Genomic DNA, 18,852 nt, shown 5'->3' with positions numbered 1-18,852 from the left:
ACTCGGGCTTTTGCAACAATCTCTGAAACTGTGGAGGCTGCTGAAACTGGGAAGATTGCTGATGCTGATTCGAGCGAGGCGGATAGGCCTGCTGTAAAAGAACCTTTGTTTTCAAATCTCTATTTTTCTTCTCTTGTTTCTCCTTTTCCTCCTTATCTCTGTTCTCATAATACTGTGCAGTACCCAATATTTTAGCAGGAGAAGAGACAGCCTATGCACTTTCAGAACTCTTTAATTTATTCGATAACTCAGGAAGCAAATTGTATACAAACGTGTCCACAAATAACTGCTGACCACCCTCTACACTGAAATCCTGACCACTGTGGTCTATAACCGTCTCTTCAAAACGAGTGAAGAAATCCGAGACACTTTCATCTTTCTTTTGCTGGCATAAGGCCAGCTTATCCCAATTTACTCACACCGCAGGCATCATTGTCTTCATCAATTCAATTATTCTACCTGGTAGAGCCGTAATCAAATCCTCAGGTTTCACACCGCCCACCTGATTCGCATCCACGGCTCTAATAGCAGCCCAATCGCCACCTGATTCAGCCAAGTGATTTTCCTTACGAATCCGCGCCCATATGCCTTGCGGAACCACATTTCCAAATAGCATATCAATGTCGGCCAAATTCATAATGCAAGCGTCGACTGTTTGGGACAATTCTTTGTAATATCCAGCAGGATTTTTACGGGGGTCCGGAAGAGTGTTCTTAAGCGCCAACGCTTCAGACCTCTTCCAGGGTTCATGGACCCATATACGCCGGAAATGAGCGGAGACTAGAGGTGGACCAATCACCTCTTCTCTCCATACAGGAGGAACTTCACGCATCAGATAATTCTTACTACCTTGTTTATTGGTGGGATTAGTCTCTGAAACAGACAAGGACAAAAACATTGTGCGAAATGCAATGAGTTTATTCACTGCCTCTTCAACCCGGTGTCCTACAATAATGCCTTTATGAAAGTCAGCCTGCAACTTCAGCAATTCCGAGGGAACTGTATCTGACTCCATATCTTCCCAACCTCTAATAAGGGTTTGACACATAACGTTAAAAACATATCTCTGCGTAGGTTCTGGCCATTGATAGAAGTTACTCATAATATCTGCGGTACTATATTCTAATCCCTGCTCAATCCATCTACGAGCGAGAGAGCCCAAAACTACTTTCTCGTCCGTAAGAGGAAGCTGACAACGAGATTGTCGTCTAGAGAAATCTGAAGACAGATTAAAAGACCCAAGGAGAGGAGAAAAGAAACTTGAAACAGCATCCGCTATCCTCCTCTGCGAAGTAGGAGAATCCTTCAAGAGAATAGGAGGCATGACAGATGTAGAAGGCAGCGGAGACTGAAACATAGCAGGCTGAAGAGTAGGAGCAGGAGAAGGCGGAGGCTGAATTACAGACTGCGAGGATGGAGCAGAAGCAGGCAACGAAGTATTAATAGGCTGAGCCTGTTGCTGAACAATTGGCAACTGAGCAACCACTTGCTGAGCAACAGAAGGGGGTAACGGAGGTGCGGTAGCATTTTGGACATAGGGCGGAGGGGAATTCAATAAACAAGTCATTAGGGCATCTTCTTCTAATTTCTTCTTTTTATCTGAAGAGGAATTAGGCAGCATCGGATAGCATCTATCTATCGCCATACGATATTGTCTCTCTGATACCTCCTTTGCACCATCAACTTCATTATCTTAAAACTGTTGGGCAGCCTGTAAAATCGACATGTCTTGTGCTTTCTTATCCTTTGTCGCTTGTTTAATTTCTTTCTGTTTGGCTTCTTTACACCAAAGGCGAAAGGAGTCGAACATAGCCGGCCGGGCTTTTCTTTTAAACAAAATCGTTTCTAAATTGTCTAATATAGAGGGATCAAAACTACCATTCTGGGGCCATCTTAAAACTCCGCTATTTTTCGTATATCGGACCCATGTCTCGTTAAAGGTAATGGGACCAATACCATGTTTCGAATAGAGCTCATAAGTGGGAGATCCAACTGGAGGGATCGGACACGATTCCTCTAACTGGGAATCCCTCGTACAACCTAAACAACAAAATCTCTTAAACTTACTCAGCCCAGGCATCGTCACTTCTCTCGACTGATCACAAACAACAAGAGGTATAGATCAGTGAAACAGTACAATCGTACTCACCCCTTGGCTTCAGCTATTGCAATACCTGAATGCACCAAAAACAAAACAAAACAAAGGTCTGTGGGAGCGACGAACCAAATACTTAACTAAGGATCGTTCTACACCAGCGAAGGTCCGTCTATCATCTTGCTTTACCAAGCATCATCAGAAGGGTCCAAGGCAGGGCGACAGTCAGGGCAGCAGTCGTCAGCAGCCGTCGGAGAGGAGTAGCCGCGCTGTCAAAGACCTTCGGTCCACTTCCGACATACAGGGGTCGATCAGGTGGTGCGCTTCCTCCGGAGTTTTCTTGCGGGGCTCCTCACGACCGCTGAAGTCGCCCTACGTTGGGTGCCAGTTGGAGAACCGCAGCCTTAAGGCCCGGCGGCGCAGGGTACGCCTAAATCCCCTGAGTTCAACTGCCTTATCAAAGACAGAGACACAGACTCTTCGTCTGGCGTAGAAGATGGTATTTATTGGCTGCAGCTAGTAAAGTGGTCTTAGAAGTCGTCAGTGCAACGAGGTTCAAAAGAGACTGCCACTTAACTCCGTGGCGCACAGGTTTATATATGTTACGATACAATGTAAAAAGGCAATCACACACGAGCATGAGCTATAGGCAAACGTTAGAAACAATGTTTTACGACTAAGGCAACTCAAATTCCCTGTTCCGTTTGTCACTCGACCCCTTACGCAAATTACAAAATGAATCCACATTATTCGATTTACAAGCAGAGAAAACACCACTGTGTGTCGTAGAAGGACAGTCGTGAAACAGGAGAATGCAGGAGACATGTCGCGAAGGACAGTAGATAAGATAATCTAAGGCAACTCAAATTCCCTGTTCCGTTTGTCACTCGACCCCTTACGCAAATTACAAAATGAATCCACATTATTCGATTTACAAGCAGAGAAAACACCACTGTGTGTCGTAGAAGGACAGTCGTGAAACAGGAGAATGCAGGAGACATGTCGCGAAGGACAGTAGATAAGATAACCTAAAGGAAACAATGGTGTGAACCAACATGTAGTCCTCGACCCCTTACGCAAATTACAAAATGAATCCACATTATTCGATTTACAAGCAGAGAAAACACCACTGTGTGTCGTAGAAGGACAGTCGTGAAACAGGAGAATGCAGGAGACATGTCGCGAAGGACAGTAGATAAGATAACCTAAGGCAACTCAAATTCCCTGTTCCGTTTGTCACTCGACCCCTTACGCAAATTACAAAATGAATCCACATTATTCGATTTACAAGCAGAGAAAACACCACTGTGTGTCGTAGAAGGACAGTCGTGAAACAGGAGAATGCAGGAGACATGTCGCGAAGGACAGTAGATAAGATAACCTAAAGGAAACAATGGTGTGAACCAACATGTAGTCCGGACGGGGATTAATCAGCTCAGAGAGGAATTAGTGTACTCAGCCAGACCCTGACACTCGCTAGTAAACATAAGCAGAGAAGCCACCTGACACGCACAGGCAGAAACGACAAAAACATCTCATTCGCCGAGCTGCCTGAGTGAGGGTAACATAAAATGGCAGTGATCACAAAATGGAGGCTGAGTACGAACAAATTTGTAATTTTCAGAACCTCAAGCCTCGTGTATGTGAAGTGCATATTACTTATAATCGTTTCTACAATGCAGAGATATTTATCATGTTCAAAGTGCTGCTAGCGCGTAAAAAGTACTGAAGTGTGTAAAGTGCAAATATATATAAACTCAATGAAAAAACAAAGGTTACAGGGACGTTATCGTTAGGAAATAGAATAAAAGAATCCTCAGACATTCACTGTAAAAAACAAACTTTACAGGGACGTTATAGTTAGGCACAGATTTTACTTGTACAAACTGAGTGAAATTTAGCAGTGATAGATACCTGAAGTAAATTTAACTTACACCCCGCAATGCACTTCTCTTGACCTCTGTGAGTGGGTGTGTCAGTGATTTTGTGAGTGTGAGTGGCTGTATGGGTCAGTGAGTGGGTGTGTGAGTGACTGGGTCTGTGAGTGGGTGTGTGAATGGCTGCAAGTATCAGTGACTGATGACAAACTATCAGCCATAGCAAGAGGGTTCCTACACCACATGTCTTTTGCTCCACTTCTATGCTCCCCCCCCCAGGCCTTAACTTGATTCGACACAAGACACTGCTGTTTACTGAATAATGTGTGTCCGTTATCATCATGATAAATGTTGTAAAGCCCTCTGATACGTTCGGGTCTGGCCAGTGCTATATAACACTCTTCAATAAATAAATAGGTGACTTGGTGTGTAAGAGCTCTAGGGATGTGTGAGTGGGCATGTGACTGGTTTTCTTGGAGTTTGAGTGAGTGTGTGAGTGGCTATATGGGTCTGTGAGTTACATACAATTAAGGTAGAAAGGGTGGGGCCAAACTGGCAATGCCTCTAGGATGATCCCACACTTTTTACTCACTTATAGTCATTTAAAGAAAGAGCTGCTGATTCAGCTCTCACCAGGAAAGGCCAACAGAGAACCAACTTCTCTCAGTCACTACCGATTGTACTCTGATAGATCAACAATGCATTCACCCATAGCTGCCAAGATTTCAGAATACTTTGTGTGACATTTTCATAATTTCAGTATAATTATGAGTGAAATTTCATCGACTATGAGCAACACTTTCTCACAAGCAAAATCAAGCATAAGATGCCTACTTGTAGGTAATTCCTATTGTAAAGAATTGAATTGTGTAAATTGCAAATATCTAGCCTAATGTATGTGAAGTGCATATTACTTATAATCGTTACTACAGTGCAGATATATTTATCATGTTCAAAGTGCTGCTAGTGAGTATAAAGCGCTGAAGTGTGTAGAGTGCAAATATATATAAAATCAATGAAAAAAACAAGGTCACAGGGACATTATCATTAGGAAAAAGAATTAAAAAATCCTTAGACATTCACTTTAAAAAACAAAGTTTACAGGGACGTTATAGTCAGGCTCAGTTTTTACTCATACAAACCCAGTGAAATTCAGCTGTTATAGATACCTGAAGTAAATGCACTTCTCATGACCTCTGTGAGTGGGTGTGTCAGTGGTTTTGTGAGTGTGAGTGGCTGTATGGGTCTGTGAGGGTGTGTGTGAGTGACTGGGTCAGTGAGAATATAGTGCAGCTCTCTTGAGTAATGAGAAGCTATTTGATACTGCCAGAGAATCCCATGCAAAATATGTTGTAGGAAATTGAATAAAAGTTGTTATAGTGTGAAGTTCAAATTCCCAGTGGACTGACCTGTGCCACTGTCTGTCGACCACACAAGCTTGAATGATGCTGCTGGCCTTTCAGCTCATTGCTGTTTGGAAGGCCCAATTTGGGAATTCCACCTTTATAATAGACAGGTCTCACAAGAACTGTGCTTTTAACAGTCCCCTACAGGGCATCATTTTGGATGCACCCCATGTTTTCGGTGGGAAAGCATGCAAGCAGAGCATTTTCCAAAAGTTGTTAATTTCCACCTGAGCTGCCCAACAGCATTTCTGCAGCACCACCATCTCCCACTAGCAAGTAGCATCTCGGATCAGATCCCTCATGAGCTTTATCTTAATGCTAACTTCAAGTTCCCAGTGGACTGACCTGTGCCCATCTCTGCCGACCATCTCACAAACACCCTGCATGATGCTGCTGGCTCGCTGCTCATTGCACTGGCACTAACTTTCACCAAAGGAGAGACAGTTTGCTGAATGTAGTCTGAGTGAGAAATATTAGTTCCTACACCGGTGAAGTTTTGAAACCATAAAAGGGAGGTGTTAGACCTGGCAACATTGGCATGGGTCTAACCTGCATTTTTTGCCTTGACCTCCTGTGTGTTAGACTCAGTTTTGCTGGTCTAGATGCGTTGGGCACTTTGTCACTGCTGTTCAGTGCCAAAGTGCAAGTGGTCCATTTGTAAATTACTATTATGGATTGGTGTTTCCATGATTGACTATTTAATTTACTAGTCAGTCCCTAGTACAGTGCACTGTGTATGCCCAGGGCCTGTAAATCAAATGCTGCTAGTGGGCTTGCAGCACTGATTATGCCACCCACAGAAGCAGCCTGTGAATGTAAATCTGGCCTGCCATTGCAGAGCCTGTGTGCAGTCTAGTACAGCCATGTCGACTTTGCAAGTGTACCCACTTTCCAGTACCTAACCTTCCCTTTTCTTACATGTCAGTCACCCCTAAGGTCAGCCCAAAGTACCCCTGTGTGCAGGGTGCAGTGTATGTGAAAGGTAGGACATGCCCTGGTGTGTGTGGCATGTCCTGATAGTGAATGACTGCCAACTTCGTTTTTCACTATAGTAAGGCTATCTGTTCCAAAAGGATATAATGGGGAGTTTGCTTATAACATCTTATAAACACAACTGCCCCTGGGAACAAGGTAGGATAATAAAGGTAAGTATGCCTGAAAGCAGAATGTTAAAATGCATTTTTAAGTGAGGGTAACTTTCACATTCTGTGTTTGAAAATACCACTTTGTGATATAAACATTGGGCCCAAACTCCAGAACTTTGGATCATTTCTGGGAATCAAGAGGACCCTTTGCCAAAGAGAAGATCTGGAGAAGCTGAGGAGGAATACTTCCCCTGTGCTGTTTGCTGTCTGGGATTGGCCTGCAGTGGGTACTTGCTGCCAAGGAAAGGAGTAAAGGACTTTGCTGTTTGCTGTGTCTCCCGCTTGAAGAAGATCTCCAAGGGCTTGAAACTGAGCTTGCCTCTTGGTCTGATTTCTCAGGGACACAAAGACTTCCCCACTATCTCCCCATGACTGCCTTGCTAAGAGTTCCGACCTGTAAAGAGGTGCCTGCTGTTCTTTTAGACCTCTAGAGACTGTTTTCCACTGGGAGCTGAAAAAGTAATAAAAGAAATCGTCTCAACGCCTGCCCGTGGATCGAGAGATCGCCGCATTGAGTGCACCGAGCTCCGAAGTCCGAGATCAGTGCACCGATTTCGACGCAAAGCCTGCTGTGCGGCTACAAGAGTTCATGCATCGTTCTGGATCATCGTATCAAGGTGCAAAGTTTCTTGCATCGTTTGGGGATGCAGTAAGAAAGAGACGCATCAACTCCCCACACAGTAAGAAACTGACACATCATCTCCTCCCTAGTAAGGAACTGACGCATCACCTCCCCTGCGCAGCAGTAAGGAACCAACGCATCACCTCTCCCGAGCAGGGAACCGACGCATCACCTTCCCTGAGTGTAAAGAACCGACGCATCACCTTCCCTGTGGCCCGTTTTGTTTGTTTGTGTGGCGCATTCAAGGTACTTTGTGTGAAAAGTGCTGCATCTCCAATTTGTTTTGAGCTGAACTATTTCTACCATCTGCAAGTCATATTTTATGTGGATTTTTGTTGTTTGGTCTTGTTTTGGTTTAGATAAAGATTACTTATTTTTCTAAACTGGTGTGATGTCCATTTGTAGTGTTTTCACTGTATTACTGTATGTGTTCACAAATGCTTTAAACACTGCTCTGAGATGAGCCTGCCTGTTCGTGCCAAGCTACCAAGGGGGTGAACAGGGGTTATTTTAGGAGTGTATCTCCTTACCCTGACTAGAAGCAGGGGTCCCTATTTGGACAAAGGTACCTACCTCGGCCAACTAGAGAACAGAAGGCCATTAGCTTACTGACACCCATGTAGGATTCTGACTGGAAGCCAGGAGTAGAATCCGGTGATAACATCCTGCACCAAGCCTGCACTGCCCACACTTGAGCTTAGTGGCAGACACGCCTGTCATCATTAAAATTAGAAGTATGCTGGGAATAAAGACCGGAACAAGTTCAACATAGGTAGTGCAACGTTAGGCATGTAGCACTGAAGATTTGTGTTCCTCAATGGGTAAACAAGTAAAGAAATCATTCAAAATCTTTTAGTCACCCCATGCCATTACACTTCTTCATTGCAGCCTAGTATGGTTACATTAAGTACATGCTGCTTAGATTAGCTCATGAACTAGGGCAGAATCTGTACACTGAAAATGCGTAACTCACATGACCTCTGTAAGCCTACTAGTGCCTGGGGAGGATGTCTTTGAGGCTAAATGCTTTGCTGACTTGCTTTGTCATAAGTTGCAACACATCTTGAAGCAGCAGGCAACAGTTCAAGGCCGTCTCACTCTAACACATCACTTTACTTCTTGCATGCTCGGCAGCCCCATACTGCAGCAAGAGACCAGAGAAAGCACGCCCCCTCTCAATGACTCAGAGTTTAGCAGCCTTGTCCATGCCACACAATCCAGCAGCACACGTTTGTCTCGGAGAGGCCAGGTGGGGCTGTGAGAGGCAGAACAATTAGTTTGGTAGCAATGTATCCCACTGTGTCGGGTCACCATAACAATGAGTCTCCCAGGCCCATCACAGGCTAAATTGCTTCACAGCTGTGCACATATTAGCACTGCGAGCGAAGATACCTTTTAAAGGCCTTAAGCTGTACAAAGCTCACATGCATCCTCAGAGCTGCTGTCACCCTGTCACAGAGCACCTCCGACGTGCAGGACTTAGGAGCCGGAAGCCTGTCTGTGTCACTGTGCAGGCATCCAGCCATTCCTCCCTGCCTGCTCTTGACATGATTGACAGTCTCAGTCAGCTCTGCTATAGAGTGAGCAGCGACAGTGGCAAGTAACTACCTGCTGCTTTAAACACCCAGAGTGACCATGCATTTCAGTACTCATAGTCGTTCAAAGGGAGCACCAGGGACTCTGCTCTCACCAGGAGAGGCCAAGAAAGAACCCACATGTCATAGACACTGCAGATTGTGCTCAGATCAAAATCGCATTCACCTTTACCTAGGATTTCAGATTATTTTTAAATATGAACCTGCTGAGCAAACACACTTGTTTTGGCTTTACAAGGCTCAGAAAAGGAGCTGTCAAAGTTTCAACCACGTGGCAGCAAACAACCATGTCCTGGATGTTGGATCTGCCCCCTCTTTTCATTTACAAGGGCCAGCCCCGGGGAGGTGGTGGTTCCCCACCTTCTAAAAAAATAAGAAAGTGACAGGGAGGTTGTGGTCTCCAGGACCATATATGGCCCTGGAGTGGGTGCCAAATGGCCCTCTTCCTCCCTTATATACTTGGCTCTGGAGAGGTGGTGGTCCCTGGGGCAGTTATGGACAATGGAGGGGGTCCACACTGCCCTCCTCTATTTTTTTTTATAAAGCCGCTGGAGGTTTGTGGTCCCCAGGGCATTTAGAACCACCATTCTTATTATCAGAGAGCTTCACAGAGGTGGTAGTCCCCAGGTCCAAGACTGACCATTGGTAGGGGACCTAGTGCACCCTGTGCCCTTATTAAAAATATAATTAATCCCCTCAGACCTGGCCCACCCTGGGGCACATTTTTAAATAAACGTGAAATTCACAAATCATTGCAATTTCATTGCACATTTTTTTAAATAATTCTTTTTTGCCCTGGTGGGGATCAAGGTATTCATGCCCTGCCCCCTTTTTTATTTTGAGAGTTTTTGGGGGACTTGGCTGAGACAGAGTCCTAAATGTCTGCCAGCACTTCCTGGTTGAAATGTTGGCAGCCAAACAGATCTCTGCACAAGATCGGCAATATTTGCGAGGTCTTCGCAAGTCTAGAATTTCAGATTTGTCTTTAATGTAATATCTCCAAAACTAGTGAAAGGATTTGCATCAGATAACGAAAAGGGCTCTTTCTGAACCAAGAAATACCTTTCTGCCAAATTTGGTGTAATTCAGTTCGGCGGTTTAGTCTGTAAATCTTTATGGAAATTAACATTGCGAAAAGGTGTTTTTGGACCCCCGTTTATCTTAGGCCCCACTTGACAAATCACCACTAAACTTTCAGCACAGCAGCTCAACTGAGCATTGTACTAGTTTTTAGATTTTGTGAAGATTTTTCAAACGACACCAAAGTTATTGGCAAAACAAAAAACACCTTTTTTTACCAGAACAGTAATATTGGTGAATAAAACTCTTCTAACAATTTGCAATGTGTTTTATGACTCTCAAGTGTGCTGTTCTACTGTGCTTTTTTAATAGTCTGGTGATTTCTCGCTGTGCAAGGACAGTATTGGTAGCTCGGTGCACAGCATTCCAGGCTGTTTGCCAATAGGACAGGTGCAGATTACTTATTATCTTCCGGCTACATCACATAGAAATATAATATGTCACTTAAAAGCATACCATTATTCCGAAATATGTAAAGGTAAAGTTGATATGCTAGTATCACACTATTGTATTCTACTCAACCCCCTGAAAGCACAGTTATCATTACCATTCCAGATTCCACATATCCTTATACCTAAAGATAGATTGCTGTGTCTGTCCTCCTGTTCTTTGTTCCATCACCATTCTCTACTCATCACTCTCTTCTTTACTCGCCCTCTCTGACTCCCAAGTACTTCCATTCTCTATTCCCTCTACCAGTAGCAGAACCATTGAGTTTCAGATTATTACACAGTTCTACTCTTTCAGCCCTTTTTGATGATGCAGTCTACACTATACCAGCAGCCCATTTCACCTCTCCAATCAACTATTTGCACAGGGTCAGAGGAAAATACAGAGTCCGCTGGGCATCTTAATACTTGTGTCCTCTGTATGAGAGGGCTTCTGTTTTCCAATCACAGATTGAACTCCTGTTTTAGCAGGGATCAGAGTAACGTTTATGGTAATGACTGCCTCCCCTGTAATTATGACATTTACCTGGGGGGATGGGGGTCCTCAAGAAACATCAGTACATACATGTTTTCTATGTGGAAAGTATTATCTTATGCTCCATTTTAAAGGACTGAACTTGTCATGGGAGATAGTTATTGTACCTTTTATAATCAGCGCCTTGAGATCCTCACAGGTGAGTACTGCACTTTAGAAATCCCTGCTTGATTGATTGATTGATTGATTGATTGATTGATTGATTGATTGATTGATTGATAATGCCCGGTGCGCTTGATTTTAACAGTAAATATTGCCTTCAGCACCAGACCACTCATAATTAGGGCTAAATGAGACTGATTGCCCTCTCTTAGTATTTGCGTAACTCCAGCTGCTGCTGCTGTCTGTTCCACTCCTTTCAGTAGTCCTGATGTGAATTAAACATAGTCTCAAAGATGTCCAAACAATATCATAGCACTCATTCAGAACTCTCGAAGGTGTGTGCCTTCCATAAGGACCCTGAGCATGTTGGTAGATTGACATTTGTTCATGATGGGTTTTCTATACTGTTGCGATAGCTGTGGTCTTTTTCTGGTCCTGTGTATGTTACCCACAGAGAGAAGGTTTTCGGGCAGAGGAGTCCTTAAATGCCAGGCTTCTGAAGCAATAAGTGTACTCTTTGTTAGGATTCCTTCTTGCCAGGCTGCTGAAGCTATAAGAGGTCACTTCCTTCCTTCCTTCCTTCCTTCCTTCCTTCCTTCCTTCCTTCCTTCCTTCCTTCCTTCCTTCCTTCCTTCCTTCCTTCCTTCCTTCCTTCCTTCCTTCCTTCCTTCCTTCCTCCCTCCCTCCCTCCCTCCCTCCCTCCCTCCCTCCCTCCCTCCCTTCATTCCTTCCTCCTTCTCCCCCTCTTCCTCCAGAACTAACAATATTGGTTGGCATACAATATGCATGTTTGAACGTCAATCTGATAATACACTGATGTTGACTAATAAACGTTCTGAACTTGAGCTTGTTTAAATCCCTTAAAGCAGAAATTGAGAAAGGCAATTTCTTTTAGATTTTCGAATGAAAGCACATAATGTTATTAAGATATTAACAATGGCATAACATGTTTCGAAGGCGTTATGGTAAATTCGATTTTGAAGTAATGGATTACTAAAATCAATGCAGAAAAACATAAAATATTTTCTAAAACATGTTAATGTGTATTTGATAAGGCTTACTCTTTTCTCAGTTTGGAATTGAGGGAATCTGCAATACCAATTACATCATCCAAGAAGATAAAAAGGAAAATCACATTTATCTAACAAAATCAAAGGACTTAAATAGTTGCCAAGATAAGGTGCAGAGGATTACCGGCAATGAATATGCACAAACATGCACCGACTGTGATCAAGTAAGTTACCTTGTATGATTTTTTTATTGTTACCCTGCAATGTATTACATTTCATGCTTTATATTAAAAGATGAATAACGTACTTATGTTTTTATTTCACCTCTTTTTTCTTTTTGAGAGAAACAAAAATGACCGCGCATTTGCTACCTACAATTATAAAATTAAATCCACAACAAATGGAGCTGTTATCCTACAAGCTGATGCCCAGGAAGTACATCAGTTTACACCATTTAATGAGATGGAAGGGGCTGTTGTCGTGGAAGCAAGGTACACCATCTAATTTCAGGGATGTGGGTGGGGGGTTTCAAAGCACTTGAATATCTAGCTTTTCAGTATGTATTTTCTAAAGCATGGGGACTCCCACACATTTTGGCGGGAGGCAAAAAGTATGGTCTGTGAAACTACAAATCCTGGGATTAATCCCAAGTTTTCCACTTTACCAAATTATGTGATCCTAGGCAATTGTTTATTTCACTTTTCCTCCTTTTTCTTCATAATCAGAAATAAGACGACCTCGAAATACATGACTCCAGGATGCACACTGTACAAAAATGTCTCCTGCGTTTGATTTAATAAACTATAATGTTATTCATGTATAATAAGAATCCAGGCCTGCAAAATAGTGCACTTTACAACTTGCCTTTTTAGTTTACTATTGGCCTCAGGTTGGGGGGGAATTAATCTTTCTAAATTCATGTTTGAAAGCTATCACTTTTGCGTTAATACTTCTCAATGCACTGATGTAATCTAATATACTACAGTGAAAAGGTACTGCATGTTAATTAAATAATATTTTTAACTTTTGAAGACACTTTACCATATAATTTTTTTTCAAAATGAATGTGTTCTAAAATTTAAGCAGACCTCCCTAGTTACTTCATTTCTTTAACACCCATTAACCTTTAAACAAATGCTTGAAAACTCTTTTTGATAGTAGGGCAACATACTATCTGTTAATTCATTCATATATCCTTAGTTTGCTGTATACATCTATAATCGCTTTCGATCTAAAGTTCATAAGTACAGTTTTTTCTTCTGTTGGGAATTGTTCTCCATGCGTTGGAATTTGTTTGAAAATGCACTTTATTACAATCCAGTTTTCAATATTTTTTTGGTAGACCCAGCCAATGCATTTCATCCCTTGTAGGGCCTAGAACAATTACATACAAACATAATCTATTGGGTCATGGTGTGCACATAATTAGATAGACGCACCACAATCTGTCAGGAGTACTGATTGAACATGTAAAACTGAGCAAGCTCTGATTGAGGTCAAGGCATGTCAGTGTTTCCGCGAGTTGCAGATGGGTGGGCTGGAGCTACGCATTGGCGGTGCCCCGCAACCGGGTGATGCTGCAGTGAGAAGAGTAGGGATGGTGGTTCGACGCGCTGATCTTCGGTAAGAGTGGTGCAGTCTCGGTGTGAAAAGGCCTGATAACTGTCGCGAACAGCCCAAAGGGTTCACATAAGTATGCTGAACCATGCCAAGGGTCCAAGACCTGAGGGGCCTCACTTGGGGATCAGGAACGTGCTGCAGGTGAGTCCAGGAGCAGTTTGGGGAGACTTTATGTCCTTCAGACTCAGACCAGGAGGCCAGAAGACTAGTTCTTGAAGTCACTCAGGGGTCCTGGGATTAAGATGAGGTTGCAGGTCCAGTATTTACTCCCCAAGCACAGTAGGGCAGTAGTTCCTCCAGAGTAGCAGTACTGCAGAGTGGCACAGATTATTGACAGGTCCAGAAGTGAACTGAAGAGTTGATGTCTGAGATCCAGTATCTATACCCAGTTGTGCCTTTGAAGTGGGAAGACGCTTCTACAAATTTCCCTTTAAAGTCCCCAGGCATCCCGCCTTACATGTCCTGACTCCTCACTAACTACAGGGGGTATTCAGCCCTGAGGCAGGACTATTCAGGTGTAAGTGGGGCTGTGCCCAGCTCTTTCCTCTTATCCTGCCAATGATGCCCCATCCAGGCACATCAAAGTTACGAGCCACATGGCTTCCCTGCTCACCTGGACAAACATACACGACGACGACCCATCAAAATCATGAACACCATCCACTTCGGTTATGCGTCAGACCCATGCCCACACCACATCTTCGACAAAGCTAGCGCCACCATCGCACCCCATCTCCTCAAGGCCATTAACATCTCCTTCGAGACCGCGACCTTCCCGGTGAGCTGGAAGCACACCAAGATCAACACCTTACTCAAAAAACCCAAGGTGGATCCGAAGTACCTCAAGAACTTCCTGCCCTGCTCCCATTCCCGGAAAAGGTCATCGAGAAGACCGTCAATGGACAAATGACCTGCTACCTCAAGGAGAACAACATCCTGGACCCATCCCAGTCCGGGTTCTGCAGCAATCACAGTACCTCCACCACCGATGACATCAGGGCCCTGCTGGAAAATGGCAAAACCGCGGCCCTCATCCTCCTGGACCTGTCAGCCGCGTTCGACACTGTCTGTCACTGCACCCTATGCACATGCCTCCACTATGCAGGGATCCTAGACAAGGCTCTGGAATGGACCACCTCCTTCCTCTCCAGCAAAACCCAGAGTGTCCACTTCCCCCCTTTCCGTTAGGTAGCCTCTGAGATCATCAGCGACGAACCCCAAGTATAATCTCTCAGCCCTGCACTGTTCAACGTCTACATGGCACTGCTCGCCCACGCCACCCGATGGCACAACTTCAACATTATCTCTTACGCCGATGACACCCAGCTGATCCTCTCCCTCACAAAGGACCCCCTCACCGCCAAAACCAACCTCCACAAAGAAATGAAGGCCGTCGCCGAGTGGATGAAGAACAGCCGTCTGAAGCTGAACTCAGACGAGATGAAAGTCCTCATCTTCAGCTCCACCCCCTCAGCCTAGGTTGACTCCTGGTGGCCGACCGCACTGGGAGCAGCACTGACACCCACCAACCACACACACAACCTGGGGTTCATCCTCGACTCAACACTCTCCATGGCCAAGCAAGTCAACGCCATCTCATCCTCCTGCTTCAACACCCTCTGCATGCTCTGCAAGATCTACAGGTGAATCCCCTCTGAAACAAGAAGAACAGTCTCCCAGGCCCCGATCAGCAGCAGGCTGGACAATGGAAATGCCCTCTACACAGGAGCCTCGGCCAAACTAACGAAATGACTTCAACGCATGCAGAACGCCTCTGCACGCCTGATCCTCAACATCCCTTGCTACAGCCACATCACACCCCACCTGAGAGACCTGCACTGGCTTCCCGTCAACAAGAGGATCACCCTCAAGCTAATCACCCATACACACAAGGCACTCCACAACACCGGACCGGCTTACCTCAACAGACGACTCACCATCTACACCCCAAACCGCCAGCTCTGCTACGCCGACCTCGCCCCTCGCCACCGTCCCCCGCATCTGAAGAGTAACCACCGGCTGCAGATCTTTCTCCCACCTCACTACCAAGTCCTGGAAGGCCCTCCCCATCCTCCTACGGCAGACCCAGGGCCTACTAACCTTCAGGAGGCTACTCAAGACCTGTCTGTTCAAGCAGTAGCAGCACCCCACCACCGCCTTGAGACCCCCACGGTTGAGTAGTGCGCTTTACAAATGTTCTGATTAAATGAAAGCAACCCATTGTGTGTGGCTGTCTAGGAGGAAAACACGAAGTTCGACTGTCTGCTACACTCAATCATATGACTCAGGCACAGGCTGCAGTCACTAAATAGCTAAAGCCGGAAAATGCCAACTTTTTAAAAGTGGGATTTTCAGAATTACAATTTAAATTCCAACTCCACCATATGTTAGAATTTTAAATTATGATTCCAGAGCCACCAGACATGAAGGGGTTACCTGGTTCCATTTGGAAATTACACTTATAAAATGTAGTAAGGTAACTTCAATGTTATCGATGGAGAATTAGGCCTTGCTGTAGCGAAAAACAAATTTAAGACATTTCCACCACCAGGACATGTACACCGTAGACGTATGTGTCCTACCATTTACATACACTGCATCCTGCCATCTGGGCGGTGTATGTCCTACTCGAAGGGTGACTTATATGTACAAAAAGGAAAGGTTTGGGCTTGGTAAATGGTTTGTATTGCAGGTCAACATGGCAGTTATAAACTGCACATATAGGCTGCAATGGCAGGCCTGAGGGATGTTTAAACAGCGACTTCAGTGGGTGGCACAATCAGCACTACAGACCCACTAGTATCATTTAATGACCAGGCCCTGGGCACATGTAGTGCCACTTAACAAGGGACTCATAAGTAAATTAAATATTCCAGTTGGGAATAAACCAGTGTTACCATGATAGGAGCAGAGAGCACTTTAGCACTTGCTAGCAGTGGTAAAGTTCACAGAGTCCTAAAGCCAGCAAAAACGAGATCAGAATAAATGGTGGAGGAAGGCTAATGGTTTGGGGGAAGACCAACCTAGGACTGACAGATCTAATACTCAGAAACGTTTGTGGTCCCCATAAATCCAGTAGTCATCATATTTCTGTGACCACTTGTTAGACTTGGCATCATTGGCGTGAGTCTCCTTTTCATTTTTACTGATTGCCTCCTCTGTTTTTTATCTGTTTTGCTGGTTATATGCGTTGGGCACTGTGCCACTGCTATTCAGTGCCACCGTGCAAGTGCTCCCTATGTTAAATTGATGTATTGATTAGCGACTTCATGATTGGGTTTTTGATTTACTTGTCTGACCCTAGTACAGTGCACTATGTGTGCCCAGGGCTCGTAAATCAAATGCTGCTGGTGGGCTTGTAGCACTGGTTGTGCCACTCACAGAAGCAGCTTTTAAAGTATGTCTCAGGCCTGCCATTGCAGAGCTTATGTGCAGTCAACTACTGCCATGTCGATTTGGCCAGTGCACCCACTTGGCAATCACTAAACCTTCCTTTTTCTTCATATCAGACACCCCTAAGGAAGGCCCATGGGCAGGGTGCATTGTATGTATAAGGTAGGACATGCCCTGGTGTGTGTAGCATGTCCTAATAGTGAATTACAGCCATTTTCGTTTTTCACTATTGCAAGGCTACCTTTTCTCCATAGGCCAGAATAGGCAGTTAGATTATTACAATTTATAATCCTAACTCACAAAGGGAACATGGTATAACTTCGAATGTAGTATGCCTGGACTCAGAATGATAAAATACATATTTTAGTAAAGTTGGTTTTAACATTCTATGTTTGAAAATACTACTTTTAGAAAGCAGGTATTCTCTTGTCTAACTATCCAAGCCTGCCTCTGCTAGGTTGTGTATTCCTTGTCTGGAGTTTGAGTGACAGGGCTGGGGGATTCCAGGAGACAGAATGAGTCAGCCCAGTGGTGAATAGGGAGATCTGCATCTAGATGGGAGGGAGGAGTTGCATCTGGGACCTGAAAAAGGGCCTTCCCTCTACAATGCTGGCTCCACCCCCTGGGGTGCGGCTGATGTCTCTGCCCTGCACTGTGAAAGAAGAGAAGGAATTATGTCAATAAAGTGCTCCAGGGCTGTGCTTTCCCTCCACAATGCTGGCTCCACCTCTGATGGGGCGTCTGATGTTTCTGCCCTGCACTGTGAAAAGAAAGAAGGAGTAAACAGAGTGCTCCAGAGCTGGTTTGGACTGGGCAAGGCCCCTCTGCCTTCAGAGAACAAAGAGAAAAGTAGTATAAATATTGGGACCCAGACCCAAGAACTTTAGATCACTTCTGGGAACAAGGCGAACCTTTTGCCAAGGAGAAGAACCAAGAAAGCTGCAGGAGTTTGGACTGCCCCTCTGCCAGTGTGCTGTGTGCTGGGATGGCCAGCAGTGGTTTCTTCATTGCCAAGGAAAGGAGAAGGAACTTTTCAAAGGACTTTCATCATCTCACAGAATATTTCTCCAAGGGCTTAAACTTATGCTTGCCTCCTGTTGAACTCTTAGGGACAAAAGACTTCACTACTAGCTCCCCTCTGAATTTCCTTGCTGGGAATTCTAACTGCAGAAGCCTGTGTGTTGCTGGGTCCTGGAAGCGCAATGCTACGAGAAGAAGCGTGACGCCGCCCCAGCTGTAGTCTTGCATTGCCGGAGAAGCGTGCCGCAGGGCCTGTCGCCACTCCAAAGTACAGAGTCATCTCAAGGCTGCCAGGGCGTCTACGCATCGTGGTCGCATCATTGCATCAAGGGCGTCATCTTTTCGCATTGCACCAGGTTTGTCGCATTGCATCGAGGTGCCATCTTGCTCATCGCAACCGGGCCGCAGGCTGAGAATCTACGCATCACCCTCACATTGGCAAGGATCATGACGCATCCCCTACTCTGCGCAAGCATTGAGGAGCAACACATCATCTCCCCAGAAGCATGGAACCAAAGCATCTCCCTCGCACGGGTTAGGATCATGATGCATCCACTACTCGGCGCAAGCATTGAGGCGCAACGCTTCATCTCCCCTGAAGCACGGAACCGATGCATCTCCCTCTGCGAGCCTTTTGTTTGTTTTGAGTTACGCATCCAGGTACTTTTGTGAGAACTGTGTTGCATTCATCACCAACTTGAACTAAGCAACTTCTACCATCTTTTAAGTCAATCTTAAGCACAGTATTGTGGATTTTTGTTGTTTGTGGTCTTGTTTTAAGTCTATATAAAGAATACTTATTTTCGTGCCAAGTTACCAAGGGGGTGAGCAGGTGTTATCTAGGAGTGTAATCCCCTTATCCTTACTTAGAAGCAAAGGTCCCTATTTGGACAAAGGTGCATA

General features: G+C 44.8%; 1 protein-coding gene across 1 annotated transcript in view; it reads left to right on the top strand.

The window, feature by feature from the left end:
• LOC147747587 (vitellogenin-1-like) overlaps nucleotides 1–18,852 on the top strand; it is a 1,134,322-nt gene that overhangs the window by 283,653 nt on the left and 831,817 nt on the right. The window contains exons 5-6 of the mRNA XM_086925703.1: nucleotides 11,979–12,140; nucleotides 12,259–12,407. Coding sequence (XP_086781829.1) covers nucleotides 11,979–12,140; nucleotides 12,259–12,407 — 311 coding nt within the window. The remainder of the gene's footprint in view (nucleotides 1–11,978; nucleotides 12,141–12,258; nucleotides 12,408–18,852) is intronic.

This window comes from Lissotriton vulgaris, chromosome 1_1, assembly GCF_964263255.1.
Source record: "Lissotriton vulgaris chromosome 1_1, aLisVul1.2, whole genome shotgun sequence".
NCBI lineage: Eukaryota > Metazoa > Chordata > Amphibia > Caudata > Salamandridae > Lissotriton > Lissotriton vulgaris.
The sequence above is the reverse complement of the archived record's forward strand: the minus strand, read 5'-3'. Positions and strand labels throughout refer to the sequence as shown.